A 17,283-nucleotide genomic window follows, 5' to 3' on the forward strand; every position below is an offset into this window, starting at 1 on the left:
CTGAAAGTGAAGGGCTGGAAAAAGATTTTCCATGCAAATAGGGACCAAAAGAAAGCAGGAGTAGCAATACTCATATCACATAAAATAGACTTTAAAACAAAGGCTGTGAAAAGAGACAAAGAAGGTCACTACATAATGATCAAAGGATCAATCCAAGAAGAAGATATAACAATTATAAATATATATGCACCCAACATGGGAGCACCGCAGTATGTAAGACAAATGCTAACAAGTATGAAAGGAGAAATTAACAATAACACAATAATAGTGGGAGACTTTAACACCCCACTCACACCTATGGATAGATCAACTAAGCTGAACTTTCTTTATAGTTAAACTCTCACATCCATACATGACTACTGGAAAAACCATAGCTTTGACTAGATGGACCTTTGTTGGCAAAGTAATGTCTCTGCTTTTTAATATGCCATCTGCTGCTGCTGCTAAGTCGCTTCAGTCGTGTCCGACTCTGTGCAACCCCACAGTTGGCAGCCCACCAGGCTCCCCCATCCCTGGGATTCTCCAGGCAAGAACACTGGAGTGGGTTGCCATTTCCGTCTCCAGTGCATGAAAGTGAAAAGTAAAAGTGAAGTTGCTCAGTCGTGTCCGACTCCTAGCGACCCCATGGACTACAGCCTACCAGGCTCCTGTGTCCATAGGATTTTCCAGGCAAGAGTACTGGAGTGGGGTGCCATTGCCTTCTCTGAATATGCTATCTAGGTTGCTCAAAACTTTTCTCCCAAGGAGCAATCATCTTTTAATTTCATGGCTGCAGTCACTATCAGCAGTGATTTTGGAGACCTCAAAAAGAACATCTATGATTGTTTCTATTGTTTCCCCATCTGTTTGCCCTGAAGTGATGGGACCAAATGCCAAGATCTTAGTTTTTTGAATGTTGAATTTCAAGCCAACTTTTTCACTCTCCTCTTTCACTTTCACTGAGAGGCTCTTTAGTTCTTCACTTTCTGCCATAAGGGTGGTGTCATTTGCATTTCTGAGGTTATTGATATTTCTCCCCGCAGTCTTGATTCCAGCTTGTGCTTCATCCAGCCCAGCATTTCTCTTGATTTACTCTCCATATAAATTAAATAAACAGTGTGAGAATTTATGGCCTTGACAGATCCTTTCATGATTTGGAACCAGTCTGTTGTTACATGTCCAGTTCTAACTGTTGCTTCCTGACATGCATACCAGTTTCTCAGGAGGCAGGTCAGGTGGTCTGGTATTCCCATCTCTTTAAGAATTTTCCACAGTTTATTGTGATCCACAAAGTCAACAGCTTTGGCATAGTCAACAAAGCTGAAGTAGATGTTTTTCTGGAATTCTACGCTTTTCTGATGATCCAAGAGATGTTGGCAATTTGATCTCTGGTTCCCCTACCTTTTCTAAATCCAGCTTGAACATATGGAAGTTCACAGTTCAAGTATTGTTGAAGCCTGGCTTGGAGAATTTTGAGCATTACTTTATTAGCATATGAGATGACTGCAATTGTGCTGTAGTTTGAGCATTCTTTGACATTGCCTTTCTTTGAGGTTGGAATGAAAACTGACATTTTCAAGTCCTGTGGCCACTGCTGAGTCTTCCAAATTTGCTTGCATATTGAGTGTAGCACTTTCACAGCATCATCTTTTAGGATTTGAAATAGCTCAACTAGAATTCCATCACCTCCACTAGCTTTGTTTGTAGTGATGCTTCCTAAGGCTCACTTAACTTCACATTCCAGGATGTCTGGCTCTAGGTAAGTGATCACACCATCATGATTATCTGAGTCATGAAGATTTTTTTTTTTGTACAGTTCTTCTGTGTATTCTTGCCACCCCTTCTTAATATCTTCTGTTTCTGTTAGGTCCATACTTTTTCAGTCCTCTATTGTGCCCATCTTTGCATGAAATGTTCCCTTGGTATCTTGAATTTTCTTGAAGAGATCTCTGCTGCTGCTGCTGCTGCTGCTAAGTTGCTTCAGTCGTGTCCGACTCTGTGCAACCCCACAGTTGGCAGCCCACCAGGCTCCCCCATCCCTGGGATTCTCCAGGCAAGAACACTGGAGTGAGTTGCCATTTCCTTCTCCAATGCAGGAAAGTGAAAAGTGAAAGTGAAGTTTCTCAGTCCTGTCTGACTCCTAGCGACCCCATGGACTCCAGCCTACCAGGCTTCTCCGTCCATGAAATTTTCCAGGCAAGAATACTGGAGCAGGTTGCCATTGCCTTCTCCATGAACAGATCTCTAGTCTTCCTCATTCTATTGTTTTCCTCTATTTCTTTGCATCGATCACTGAAGAAAGCTTTCTTATCTCTCCTTACTATTCTTTGGAACTCTGCATTCAAATGGGTGTATCTTTCTTTTTCTCCTTTGCGTTTCACTTCTCTTTTCACAGGGACTTCCCTGGTGGCTCAGATGGTAAAAGTATCTGCCTGCAATGTGGGAGACCTGGGTTTGATCCCTGGGTTGGGAAGATGCCCTGGAGAAGGAAATGGCAGCCTACTCCAGTATTGTTGCTTGGAAAATCCCATGGACAGAGGAGCCTGGCGAGCTGCAGTCCATGGGGTCACAAAGGATCGGACACGACTGAGCAACTTCATTTTCACTTTCTCTTTTCACAGCTATTTGTAAGGCCTCCTCAGACAACCATCTCGCCTTTTTGCATTTCTTTTTCTTGAGGATGTTCTTGATCCCTGCCTCCTATACAATGTCATGAACTTCTATCCACAGTTCTTCAGGCACTCTGTCTATCAGACATAATCCCTTAAACCTATTTCTCACTTTCACTGTATAATCATAAGGGATTTGATTTAGGTCATACCTGAATGGTCTAGTGGTTTTCTCTACTTTCTTCAACTTAAGTCTGGATTTGGCAATAATGAATTCATGATCTGAGCCAGAGTCAGCTTCTGGTCTTGTTTTTGCTGACTGTATAGAACTTCTCCATCTTTGGCTGCAAAGAATATAATGAGTCTGATTTTGGTATAGAGTATCTGGTGATGTCCATGTGTATAGTCTCCTCTTTTGTTGTTTGAAGAGGGTGTTTGTTATGACCAGTGCATCCTCTTGAGGGATGCCTAGTATGCATCTCTAATGACAAGATGGATGTCCTGGGGCAACGCTTATGTGAATAGATATTATCTGTTTTCTGTAATACCTTGAAAGATTCTTCATTTCTTAGAGTAAGAATTTTTTACTCTAAGTGTTCAAATGCTTTGAAGTTTGAGTCCAATCCTATTTTTCTTGTTTTTGAAATTTTCATATATACAGCATGTACTGATTTTGTCTTTCAAAGATGTTGTCCAAATTTTAGCACTCCACTGCTGCATAGATACCATCAGTCCACCTTATTTTTACTTACCTATACCTTAATCATACTGTTCATGGGGTTCTCAAGGCAAGAATACTGAAGTGGTTTGCCATTCCTTCTCCAGTGGACCACATTCTGTCAGATCTCTCCACCATGACCAGTCTGTCTTGGTGGCCCCACGGGCATGGCTTAGTTTCATTGAGTTAGACAAGGCTGTGGTCTGTGTGATCAGATTGGCTAGTTTTCTGTGATTATGGTCTCAGTGTGTCTGCCCTCTGATGCCCTCTTGCAACACCTACCGTCTTACTTGGATTTCTCTTACCTTGGATGTGAGGCATCCCTTCATGGCTGCTCCAGCAAAGCACAGCCACTGCTCCTTACCTTGGATGAGTCACCCATTGTGACTTTGAATGTGGAGTAGCTCCTCTTGGTCCTCCTGCGCCCGTACAGCCGCCACTCCTTGGACGTGAGGTTGCTCTTCTCGTCCACCATCCCTATCCTCGGATGTGGAGTAGCTCCTCTTGGCCACTGCCCCAGATAATCACGATGGTGAGAAACCTATATGCAGGTCAGGAAGCAACAGCTAGAACTGGACATGGAACAACAAACTGGTTCCAAATAGGAAAAGGAGTACGTCAAGGCTCTATATTGTCACCCTGCTTATTTAACTTATATGCAGAGTACATCATGAGAAACGCTGGACTGGAAGAAACACAAGCTGGAATCAAGTTTGCTGGGAGAAATATCAATAACCTCAGATATGCAGATGATACCACCCTTATGGCAGAAAGTGAAGAGGAACTAAAAAGCATCTTGATGAAAGTGAAAGAGGAGAGTGAAAAAGTTGGCTTAAAGTTCAACATTCAGAAAACTACGATCATGGCATCTGGTCCCATCACTTCATGGGAAATAGATGGGGAAACAGTGGAAACAGTGTCAGACTTTATTTTTTTGGGGGCTCCAAAATCACTGCTGATGGTGATTGCAGCCACGAAATTCAAAGATGCTTACTCCTTGGAAAGAAAGTGAACAACCTAGACGGCATATTAAAAAGCAGAGACATTACTTTGTCAGCAAAGGTCCATCTAGTCAAGGCTATGGTTTTTCCAGTGGTCATGTATGAATGTGAGAGTTGGACTGTGAAGAAAGCTGAGCACCAAAGAATTGATGCTTTTGAATTGTGGTGTTGGAGAAGACTCTTGAGAGTCCCTTGGACTGCAAGGAGGTCCAACTGGTCCATCCTACAGGACACCAGTCCTGGGTGTTCATTGAAAGGACTGATGCTAAAGCTGAAACTCCAGTACTTTGGCCACCTCATGTGAAGAGTTGACTCATTGGAAAAGACCCTGATGCTGGGAGAGATTGTGAGTAGGAGCAGAAGGGGACGACAGAGGATGAGATGGCTGGATGGCATCAGCGAGTCGATGGACATGAGTCTGAGTGAACTCTGGGAGTTGGTGATGGACAGGGAGGCCTGGCGTGCTGCGATTCACGGGGTCGCAAAGAGTCAGAGACGACTGAGTGCCTGAAATGAACTGAACTGAATACCTTAATCACCTTTTGAGATTGCTTATGTCCAAGAGACTATTTCCAAAACTTTTGTTGCAATGATCCCACCCTTTTAGTTTGCTCACAAACCAATTTTGGGGTCCTTAGTGCTGCTGTGGACTCAGACTCCCCTTCTGATTATAATCTCTCTGAAGCAAGACTTTATCTTACACCCTCAAACTGCACAATGTCAAGGGCTGGTGATAATTATGTGGTAGTTGAAGGTTCAGAGTTGGAATTTCAAAGAGGCAGGTGGTCCCAAATGCAGGTGTAGTTTTACTTTGTGCAAGTACATTTGATTCAAAGTCCCCAAACTATTTTCTCATAAAATAACTTTAATTTCTTCCCTGTAGGCCTGATCTCCTGAGCTTCCATTTCCTTGTGGGAGTTATTGCTAATTTACACGACAGCTCTTTAGAAAATCCTCTGGTGAGGGTTTTGCAGAATTGAGTCAATGAATTCACTAAAGTACCGTTAAGAAGGTCCAAGTTTCAAGATGGTATCAGAATATTATCTATCCTCCTAGTCAACATGAAGAAGCTGAGAGAAAAATGGCATGTCTACATTTGTAGAGTAATTCATTTTCATATGAGGGAATGTTAATTTCATAATTAATTTTGCCATAACTAGTTTTGGTCATGTCTGTTTTTAATTTATTTTTAATTGAAAGATAATTGCTTTACAATGTTCTGTTGGTTTCGGTCATACATCAACACGAATCAGCCACAGGTATACATATGTCCCTTCCCTTTTGAACCTTCCTCCTACCACCCACCCCATCCCACCCCTCTAGGGTGTCACAGTAGGGCATTTTTTTCATTTCCTTTTTAGGAAATTTCCCAAAGTGCCATCAGGAAGCCAGACGTGGAAGATGAGTTTAGAAGCTTAGGAAAGCATTATCTTTAAGCTTATTATGAGGGATAATTTGGTAGAAATAGAACGTTTCGTCTTTGTCTTTTGGTTTAAATGACCTAACTTGAATGTACATTTTGTTTGAATTTTGTATTTGGCATACAGATGGTGAATGCACTTTAAGACATATGGGCTCATAGAATGTTAGAATGATGAGACCTTGGTTGGTTTCTCTGGGTCTTAATTTCTTCACATTACATATACTGGAATATTATATGTAGAAAACAAACCTCTGGATCAGCTAACTTACATCTTATGCTACTCATATCCAAAGATCATGAGTTTTCTGAACTGGAAAATTTTATCTGGGCAAGGATGGGAAAAATAAAGTCATACGCATTTTGACTGTCAAAAACTGTTGTTTTCACATAGTAATTTGAGTTGGTTGAGATCACAGAGGAGAATATTCTAGTTACATCTTCATAGATTTTTTTATCACCTTAATTTATTTTGACACTTAAAATGCTTTGTTTCCGTCTTTGAGTGAGAGCAAACATAAGTATAAATGACCTGAAATGAGTTCTGTGTTTACAAAGAAACATGTCACTACTTAGGTATGATTTTTTGACTAATCTAAAATTCCACCCCTCCAGGCCTTTTCTTTTCTTTTTTTAAATTTTATTTTATTTTTAAACTTTACAAATTGTATTAGTTTTGCCAAATATCAAAATGAATCCGCCACAGGTAAACATGTGTTCCCCATCCTGAACCCTTCTCCCTCCTCCCTCTGAGCTCCATTGCCTCTGAGACCACAGGAGGTCTGTTGCTTTTATTTCATTAATTTCCTGTTAAGTAAAATCCTTTTCAAGGTGTCTTACCAGGGAACACTGGCATTCGTTTTCTGTCAACACATCTGCTGCACACACTGCACTTAATATTTCTGTGTGATTGTGTTGCTGGCATCACCATGATTATTTCCATGTCCAAAATGCGTACCTCCCTTCTCCAGTTTTTCTTTTTCTTTTTGGTGTTATACTCACTTCCCCTTCCTCTAACTTTCTATTCATTTTTTTTTTCTAAAACCTTTTTATTTTGAAATAAATATTCACAGGAAGCTTCAAAGATAGTACAGAGAGGTCTCATGTACCTTTCCCTCAGTTTTACCCCAGTTTACTACTATGCTAAGTCACTTCAGTCATGTCCGACTCTGTGCGAACCCACAGACGGCAGCCCACCAGGCTCCCCCATCTCTGGGATTCTCCAACCTGGAGTGGGTTGCCATTTCCTTCTCCAATGCATGAAAGTGAAAAGTGAAAGTGAAGCTGCTCAGTCATGTCAGACTCTTAGCGACCCCATGGACGGCAGCCTACGAAGCTCCTCCCATGGGATTTTCCAGGCAAGAGTACTGGAGTGGGTTGCCATTGCCTTCTCCCGTTTACTACTATAGTACAATAAAAAAACCAGGAAATTGACATTGGTATGTTATGTGTATAATTCTGTATTGTTTTAGCACTCAATGTAGATTTATTTAACCACCAGCACAATCAGGATACAAAACTATTCCATCTCCACAAAGATCTCCTGTGTGTTATCCTTTTATAGTAACATCACCACCCTCCTTCCCAACATTCTTTTTTTTTTTAATTTAATTTTTAATTTTTTAAATTTAAATTTATTTATTTTAATTGGAGGCTAATTACTTTACAATATTGTATTGATTTTGCCATATATCAACATGAATCCACCCCGGGTGTACACGCATTCCCCATCCTGAACCCCCTCCCACCTCTCTCCCCGTACCATCCCTCTGGGTCATCCCAGTGCACCAGCCCCAAGCATCCTGTACATCCATCGAACCTGGACTGGCGATTCATTTCTTACATGATATTATACATGTTTCAATGCCATTGTCCCAAATCATCCCACCCTCTCCCTCTCCCACAGAGTCCAAAAGACTGTTCTATACATCTGTGTGTCTTTTGCTGTCTTGCATACAAAGCTGTGGTACATATACACAATGGAGTAATACTCAGCCATTAAAAAGAATACATTTGAATCAGTTCTAATGAGGTGGATGAAACTGGAGCCTAATATACAGAGTGAAGTAAGCCAGAAAGAAAAACACCAATACAGCATACTGCTACTGCTAAGTCACTTCAGTCGTGTCCGACTCTGTGTGACCCCATAGACGGCAGCCCACCAGGCTCCCCCATCCCTGGGATTCTCCAGGCAAGAACACTGGAGTGGGTTGCCATTTCCTTCTCCAGTGCATGAAAGTGAAAAGTGAAAGTGAATTTGCTCAGTCGTATCCGACTCTTAGCGACCCCATGGATTGCAGCCTACCAGGTTCTTCCATCCATGGGATTTTCCAGGCAAGAGTACTGGAGTGGGGTGCCATTGCCTTCTCCGCCAATACAGTATACTAACACATATATATATGGAATTTAGAAAGATGGTAACCTTCCCAACATTCTTAATCCCAGGCAATCTCTTCTCCATCTCTAAGATTCTGCCATCTGAGTATGTTTTATAAAAGGAATCATAGAGTACATGGCCTTTTCAAATTGTTTTTTATTTTATCAACTCCACTATTGATACTCAGCCAGATTGTTGCATGTATCATATTTTGCTCCTTTTTATTACTGAATAGTATTCCGTGGTATGGATATACCACAGTTTGCTCAATTATTTTTGTTATTTCAAGTGTTTGGACATTATGAATAATGTTTCTATGAATACAGTTGTCCGGGTTTTTCTGTCAGCATAGGTTTTTAGGGGGATAAATGCCTAGGTGTGTCATTTTCATGCTTAAGATATTATTTTTCTCTCCAAGATTCTGATAAGTCACAATTGATTTCAGCACCTATTGAATGTTTACGAACTAGTCTCTCTAATGGGCTGAAAAGAGAATGGAGTTTGATAAAGTAATCAGCATGTGCATTAATAATATGAGGAATACAGGTGTTTCGGAGAAGGCATCACAGAGTAGACACTGCTGAGGACTTTGAACTCTGTTTGAAAGCCAACTTCATTTGTCTGAGCTTGCATTCCTTCTTAGACTTCAGAAGTTATCTTTTAGAGAACACGCTGACATTTTTTTCCAGAATCTGAAGAAATTAGCAAGGAAATTATATTTCTTACAGCCTTTATCTAGGGTGAGAGTGAGAACTATCAGCCTGAATTAATCAAATGCACATGATACCTTATCTGTGAAACATGTCTTAAAATATCCTTGGTTCAAAGGCAGGGATTTTTAGAAATGTCATCTGGCACAGTTAGAGGATTGCTTTAGATAATCTCCAAAAGCTACTTCTACACCTAAAATCTATGATTCTCTTCAAAAATTTCTGTTTTAATCAAGAAGAAATTGAGGTTTAGTGACTTAATATCATGCAAACAATAAGTGGATGGATGACCACTCAGAGGTAGAAGTCAGGAGTGTTGTCGTTCGATCTACCCTGTAAATGTAAAAAAGATAAAAGATTCATTCATTTTTAAAATGAGGAAACCCAATTATGAATTGACTCCAAAGAAAGATCTCTCTCTTTCAGAGAAATGGATTATGGAAAATGAAACTCTGGTGACTGAATTTGTTTCCACGGGCTTGACAAATCGCCTCCAGCTCCAGGTTGTTCTTTTTGTGATATTTCTCTTGGTCTATGTTGCACTTTTCTGGGAAACTTGGGGATGATCACTCTCATTTGGATGGATTCTCGCCTGCACAGCCCCCTGAACCTTTTTCTCAGCCACTTGTCCTTTGTGGACATCTATTCCTCTTCTGTCACTGGCCCCAAGATGGTAACTGACATCTTTGTGGAGAAAAAAGTCATCTCTTTCTTTGATTGTGCTGCCCAGATCTGGTTTTTATTTTTTTATTTTTTTTGGTCAGTGTGTAGTGACTGAGTGTTTCCTCTTGGCTTCCATGGCATATGACTGGCATATGGCCATCTGTAAGCCCCTGTTGTATACACTAATTATGTCTCAGCAAGTCTGTGGGCAGCTGGTGGTAGCTCCTTATATCGAGGGCCTTATAAGCACCATGATCCACACAACCTTCACCTTTTGCCTGCCTTACTGTGGTCCAAAAATCACCAATCACTTCTTCTGTGACCTTCTTCATGTTCTCTCCGTGGCATGTGCAGACACACGGGTCAATGAAGTTTTACTTTTCTCTTGGCTGGAGCTCCAGGAGTACTCAGTGGCCGTATCATTTTGGTCTCCTACATTTAGTTGTCATCACTGTCCTGAGGATCCGTCTGCTGACAGGAGGTGGAAAGCCTTCTCCACCTGCTCTTCACACCTGACTGCTGTCTCCATCCTTTATGGGACACTCTTCTTCATCTATGTATGTTCAAGTTCCAGTTTCTCCTTGGATATTAATAAAGTGATTCCCATGTTGAACCCACTTATCTATAGCCTGAGAAACAAGGAAGTAAAAGAATCATTCAGAAAGGAAGAAGTTTCTTATGGGTAAATAAACTGAAACACCATTTATACTACAGATTGAGAGTAATCTGAATGCAAGATGTAACCACATGGGCTGGGTATAGAGAATCTTTATTTTATGTTGAGATTTTGGGTCATTGACAAGTCATACAATGTCTTGGGTTATAATTTTCTCACTTTGTTTTTCTCATTTCTGATTCAGTAGGGATGGATTTTAGAACTTTTAAACTTAAAAGAGTAGATTATTGAATCCCAAGACTTAAAAATATTCTTATTCATATAAAAAAATTTATGACTAGGATATCAGAAGTTCCTTGTTAAGTCCTGAGTAAATGTTGTAATCATAGCAGTGACTTAGCAGTACTTTCATTTTCCTTACAGTGTGTCGCGGTCTCTCGTCTGTAATCTTGATCTTGACTCTTTAAACATAGACTGTTAAAAAATGTATTAAGGTCAAAAGTTTAAAGCTTTCAATTATAAGATAAATATGTTCTGGGGCTGTAAAATATAGCACAGTTTCTATAGCTAACAACACTGTATTTTATATTTGTAAGTTGCTGAGAGAGAAGATTTTTTAAAATTTTATTTTATTATTTAACTTTACAATATTGTATTGGTTTTGCCATATATCAACATGAATCCACCACAGGTATACATGTGTTTCCCATCCTGAATCCTCATCCCTCCTCCCTCCTCCCTCCCCGTACCATCCCTCTGGGTCGTCCCAGTGCACCAGCCCCAAGCATCCAGTATCGTGCATCAAACCTGGACTGGCGACTCATTTCATATATGATATTATACATGTTTCAATGCCATTCTCCCAAATCATCCCACCCTCTCCCTCTCCCACAGAGTCCAAAAGACTGTTCCTTTAATCATTCTCATCATGAGAAATGAAATTCAGAACTCTGTTAGGTGATTGATAAGCTAATTGGGGTAATCATTTTGCAATATACACAAATATTGAATAATTATGGTGTATACCTTGGACTAATAAAATATTATGTTAATTATATATCAATAAACCTGAAAAAAGTGAGATATTCAGAAACTATGTAACCATAGCACTCTCTAATATTACCTTCATGTTTGGTGTACATTTATTCCCAAGGCCTTTTATATCCTCTATACTCTTTAGTCATAGTAATAATTTATTGGGATTTTGCTGCTGTAATCATATGCTTTGTGCATATGAAGTACAGAATATCTCCATGTTCTTTAATAAAGTATTAGCTATTATTGTTATTATTTATTGATCTTTGTGACATAGGCAGGATATTAGTTCTATATTTACAGATAATGCACCAACAGCCATGAAGAGTCAATGCATTACCTGTGACTTCATAATTTGGTCTCATACTTTTATTTTCTCCAGTTACAATATTCCTTCAGCCATATTTTTGTGTTCTGTTTTCTGGAACATGGCAACAAATCAAAAAAATGGGGGAATAAATGATGTTTTTGTACTAGTATAAGACTTATTGAGATCTACACTTTGTCATCCTTAAAGACTTTCTTTAAAATGTATTTAAACTTTAATTAAAAAAATTAAAGAACAACAAAAAATGCGTTTAATTTTAGTTCAGTAACTTTGAAGGATAAAAGTAGTTAGTAATACCCTAGAATTTTTGTTTTATGTATTTTTTGTCATGCTTTCTGCCAGTTTTGGTGACTATGTTGGTTAATTACACTGCGGTATATGTTAGAACTGGACATGGAACAACAGACTGGTTCCAAATAGGAAAAGGAGTACATCAAGGCTCTATATTGTCACCTTGCTTATTTAACTTATATGCAGAGTACATCATGAGAAATGCTGGGCTGGAAGAAGCACAAGCTGGATCAAGATTGCCAGGAGAAATATCAATAACCTCAGATACGCAGATGACACCACCCTTATGGCAGATAGTGAAGAAGAACTAAAAAACCTCTTGATGAAGGTGAAAGACGAGAGTGAAAAAGTTGGCTTAAAGCTCAACATTCAGAAAACAAAGATCATGGCATCTGGTCCCATCACTTCATGGGAAATAGATGGGGAAACAGTGGAAAAGGTGTCAGACTTTATTTTTTGGGGCTCCCAAATCACTGCATATGGTGACTGCAGCCATGAAATTGAAAGACGCTTACTCCTTGGAAGGAAAGTTATGACCAACCTAGACAGCATATTGAAAAGCACAGACATTACTTTGCCAACAAAGGTTCGTCTAGTCAAGGCTATGGTTTTTCCTGTGGTCATGTATGGATGTGAGAGTTGGACTGTGAAGAAAGCTGAGTGCCAAAGAATTGATGCTTTTGAACTGTGGTGTTGGAGAAGACTCTTGAGAGTCCCTTGGCCTGCAAGGAGATCCAATCAGTCCATTCTAAAGGACATCAGTCCTGGGTGTTCTTTGGAAGGAATGATGCTAAAGCTGAAACTCCAGTACTTTGGCCACCTCAGGCGAAGTGTTGACTCATTGGAAAAGACTCTGATGCTGGGAGGGATTGGGGGCAGGAGGAGAAGGGGACGACGATGGACATGAGTCTGAGTGAACTCCGGGAGTTGGTGATGGACAGGGAGGCCTGGCATGCTGCGATTCATGGGGTCGCAAAGAATCGGACACAACTGAGCTACTGAACTGAACTGACTGATACTGAGGAGAGAAAAGATTTGAAAAAATGGTATTGGATCCATGGGATCTGCATGGGAAAAAAGTGATCATTTACCCTTACTTCACAGCACATACTAAGGTCATCTCAAGATGATTTGGAGATCAAGATGTGAAAGGGAAGGGATTAAAACATTTAGAAAATAATACGGGAGAGGATCTCTGTGATATGTGGTTGCAAATTAAAAAAATAAGCTACAAAAATACTAAACATGAAAGAAAATATTGATTCCCTAAACCACATTAAAATTGAGACCATAGGCTTGCCTTTAAGAGCATAAACACGTAAGACACACCAAGGAAAGATGTATTTACAGTGAATATAGCTGGTATACCTGAAATACATGAATAATTACCATATATTTTTTAAACAAGTCAGGCAATCTAGTGAAAAAATGTGGGCAAACACTTGAATAACTATTGGTTATATAAATGTCCTGAAAATATTGCAAAGTTGCTCAGTCTCACTAGAAATTGGCAAAATGGCCAGTAAAGTTCCAATGCAGCATTAGATTTGCCTTTTTCAGTGAAACATCTCTCAATTTCTCATGGAAAAATCTGTATATACAGTAGAAATTCTTCACACATTTTGATTTTCAGTGATTTTTTTTTGTCCGTATTGGAAAAAGACACTAATTAAAATGATCACAATGTCAAATAAGGTATCCTGTGGAAAATTCTCTATTATAATGAACTTTAGATAAACAGTTCCAGAAATTTTGTCATCATTACTCTGAAGTTTACTCTGTAAATAGCTAAAGAAGGAGGTAAGAAAAGGATTCAAACACAGAAAACAAATATTTTGATCCCAGAGGATTTTTAAAAGCATTTAGAGGCAGCAATAACATTTTAACTTACTTTCCTCTTAATAAAATTCCCAAGGTATGGCATACTTTAGGGAAACAAATTCTCTCAGAACAAAAAATGATGTAACTACTTCTGAAAACCTTAATTCATGTGGAGATTTTTTTTTTTTTTTTCAGAGTGGAATCTTCCTATTTCCTTGGGGGAAAATCTAAGAATATGACCAAGTGACTGCTAGACAGTCGGACTTCCTCTCTGTGCAAAGGCACAGGTCTGGGTGGGAAGATGAAAGGCATGCTGAAAAAAGAGCACAGTTTGTACTTCAATGTTAATTTTCTAAAGAAGAAAGGAACTCATTGCCATGTAAGTTTAACTCACTTTTTAAACCTATTTCTGATTCTCTATATCTTCAAAAGTTCAAGATGAGTTAAATGGATTTATGGGGAAATAAGATTGACTAACATTCAAAATATTTTATAGGTTTTCTAATGTCGAACAAACTCCTAGTTAAACCCTAATTTTCTCTCTAAAACGTTTAAGCCATATTACTCTTTAGAACTGTATTTGATTTGCTGGCGTTTCATTCTAGCTTTTGTATGCCAACGTTCCCAAACTGAAAACCTGCAATTTCTTTTCTTATGGATAATGTTATGCTTCTAAGTAATTTAAAGTTTTGTGCACAATAAATTTCTTGTTTTTTTCCCTCACTCTAGTGACTGAGCTAACCAATGGCTGGTGAAAACTATACAAGGATCACAGAGTTTATTTTCACAGGCTAAAAGTACCATCCGCATGTGCAAGGCTTCCTCTTCTTGCTCTTCCTTCTTTTTTACCTTGTCACCATGACAGGAAACCTGGGCATGATTATCCTCATCCGGATAGATTCCCGCCTGCACACACCGATGTACTTTTTTCTCAGTCACCTGTCCTTTGCGGATGTCTGCTTTTCATCCGTGGTTGGCCCCAAGATGCTCAGAGACTTCTTCACTGAAAGGAAAGCCATTTCTTTCCTGGGCTGCGCCTTGCAGCAGTGGTTCTTTGGGTTCTTTGTGGCCATCGAGTGCCTTCTCCTGGCGTCCATGGCTTATGACCGCTACATGGCCATCTGTAACCCATTGCTGTATTCCGTCGTCATGTCCCACAGACTCTGCATACAGCTGGTGGTCGGACCCTACGCTGTTGGATTTCTGAACACCATGACCCACACAACAGCTGCTTTCCGACTTCCCTTTTGTGGTTCCAACATTATCAATCACTTCTTCTGTGACATGTCCCCGCTTCTATCTCTGGTATGTGCTGACACGTGGATCAATAAATTGCTAGTTTTCATCATGGCTGGAACTGTACTGGTCGTCAGCAGCCTGACTATATTAATCTCCTATTGTTACATCCTCATCTCTATCCTGAGCATCCGCTCTGCTCATGGGAGGCACAGAGCCTTTTCCACATGCTCTTCCCATCTCACAGCTGTCTCCATCTTGTATGGGACTCTCTTCTTTACCTACGTGAGGCCAGGCGCAGTTTTTTCTCTGGATCTCAATAAAGTGGTGGCAGTGTTCTACACAGCAGTGATTCCCATGTTGAATCCTCTCATCTACAGCTTGAGAAATAAAGAAGTGAAAGCTGCTATGTGCAGGACCATCGCCAGGAGAAAGTTTTGCCTCAAAAGTTAAATTTCCATCTAAAACAGAAAATAGATTAAAAAGTAAAGCTTCCAGACATGGCTAGACTATCTGACCATCATCCAAAGATGCTAAAAAATTTGAAGAATTTGGGGGGTGCTATCCTTCCATTCTTCTACATGATTTTTATTTTAAAACCTTTTTTAAAAAAGCTCCATTTCATCATGTCCCTATTAGTGATAAAAATCTCCAGTCACCCAGACTCAGAGCAATTCCTTCTCCTCAAACATCTTCATTACTGAGAATATGATTGAATCTAATAAATGTTGAAGAAACCTAGTTACTAATACTTTCACACTAGTTGGACCAACAGAAATGTCCAGATGAGGTGAGTTTCTTTGGAACAACAAACATTACCCCTATCCTTACATGTAGAGTTGAAAATATCAAACAGAACATTTACTTCTCTTACATATGACTTTAAAAAGTAAATAATGCTCCATACATTATTTTTAATATCTGTTATGCTTATTTTCTTAATTCTTACCTTCCAAAAATACAATATCATGATCACTGAAGATGAAAATGCAGCTAAGCAAGTGAAGAAAAATGTTAACCAAAAAAAAAAAAAAAAAAAGAAAACCTCTTTAGTTTTCCAACTATTATGTTAGTATTAATATTCAGTTTTCCCTAGTTCTTTCAAATAAAGATAGAGATAGCTTACTACAGAAAGTAGAAATAAATTACAAAGAAGTGAATGAAAAAAATGAGAAAACTTCTGAAAAATCAGAAACAATGAGCTGAGAAGTTATTGGTAATTAAAATGCAGAAAATTTATTTCTTATTGTCTTGTTAGTATTTTTCTCTTATTCTTTTAAAATTAAAAAAATACAATAGAATGAAGATAAAAAATATTTCAACACCTTTGTGCTCCCCTCAACCTCAGAAGAATCCAAAGAGGAATTATATGAACTGCAATCATTTTCATAAAAGTTAAGTGATTTTTGAAAAGCATCCATTTGGTATAAACTAAATTCTAACAACATCTACCTTTAGCCCTGATAGCTATTGGTGATCTAAAATGTAAAATTTATCTCTAGGCTATACAGAGATCCACATATAAGTAGAGGAAAAAAACAAAACAAAAAACAGATATGCTTGAGTAGTGATGTAGGAAATAACTAGGGTGTAGAATCTAGCTCAAACCTCTGCCCGGATAAATATCTTGATGCAGTTGTTGGATAAGCAAATGATTTCTCAGGCAGTATTGATGAAAGGATAGTGTCACAATCCTTCTTCCTCACTCCAGAAGTCGTTGTACCTGCTTTGAATATTGCAACTATACTAAGAATAGCACATTACAGGGACTGGACTGGGCATGGAATGACTTGGGTTCAAGGGAAGTAAGCAGACTATGGAATCAACTGGATATGAAGACGTGGAGCCAGTGTACAGGCTAGGAATAATAGTCTGCATTCAATGAAGCTGTTGTCTCTGCAGGAATGAGGCATGTGCTAAATAGTCAGAGAGATAGAAATAGTGCTAGTAGGAGGCTATTAAAAGGATCAGGATGTTAGCTCAGAAATTTCCTCCATTTAATTTCTATTATTTATTTATTGTAGAAACAATTAATTAGATGGAGGCTGGGATGAACCATTTCAGATGTGTATGTGTTTGCTGCTAATAGTGAAGTGAGGTGACTTTTCTTTCTCTTGATGGAAAGAAAATTACCACTGTTCTGATCTGTGCTTAGAGCAGAGGTTCTTGGGGTTCTTGCAGATGGTAAGTGGTTCCTCTAAACATCTATGGCATCTAAGTATCTTCTGGAAACCAGAGCTCTTTTTATTTGCTGAGCCACACAGATGATGTGTTAAGGTGGTGGAGAGGGTTTCTGCCCTTGGGTTTGTGGACACCATTATAGCTCATGACAACTGTTGATTTCCAATTATTCTCCAGGTCATTTCTAAGACACTGCCCTACTGTTTGCCATCAAATGCTCTGACACTCCATCCAATGTATTTTTACTCAAAAATATTTTTTATGGAATGTTTATATTTATAGAATAACATAACATAAT

General features: G+C 39.1%; 1 protein-coding gene and 1 pseudogene across 1 annotated transcript; both read left to right on the plus strand.

Annotated features, from left to right (window-relative positions):
• The first annotated feature begins 9,251 nt into the window (after positions 1 to 9,251).
• LOC102288276 (olfactory receptor 5G25-like) lies at positions 9,252 to 10,167 on the plus strand (annotated as a pseudogene).
• A 4,145-nt stretch (positions 10,168 to 14,312) lies between these two features.
• LOC102286568 (olfactory receptor 5G9-like) lies at positions 14,313 to 15,257 on the plus strand. The gene is given in 1 exon segment (XM_014477829.2): positions 14,313 to 15,257. A coding segment is annotated over 1 exon segment (945 nt).
• The last annotated feature ends 2,026 nt before the right edge of the window (positions 15,258 to 17,283 follow it).

Source organism: Bos mutus, chromosome 15 (assembly GCF_027580195.1).
Source record: "Bos mutus isolate GX-2022 chromosome 15, NWIPB_WYAK_1.1, whole genome shotgun sequence".
Taxonomy (NCBI): domain Eukaryota; kingdom Metazoa; phylum Chordata; class Mammalia; order Artiodactyla; family Bovidae; genus Bos; species Bos mutus.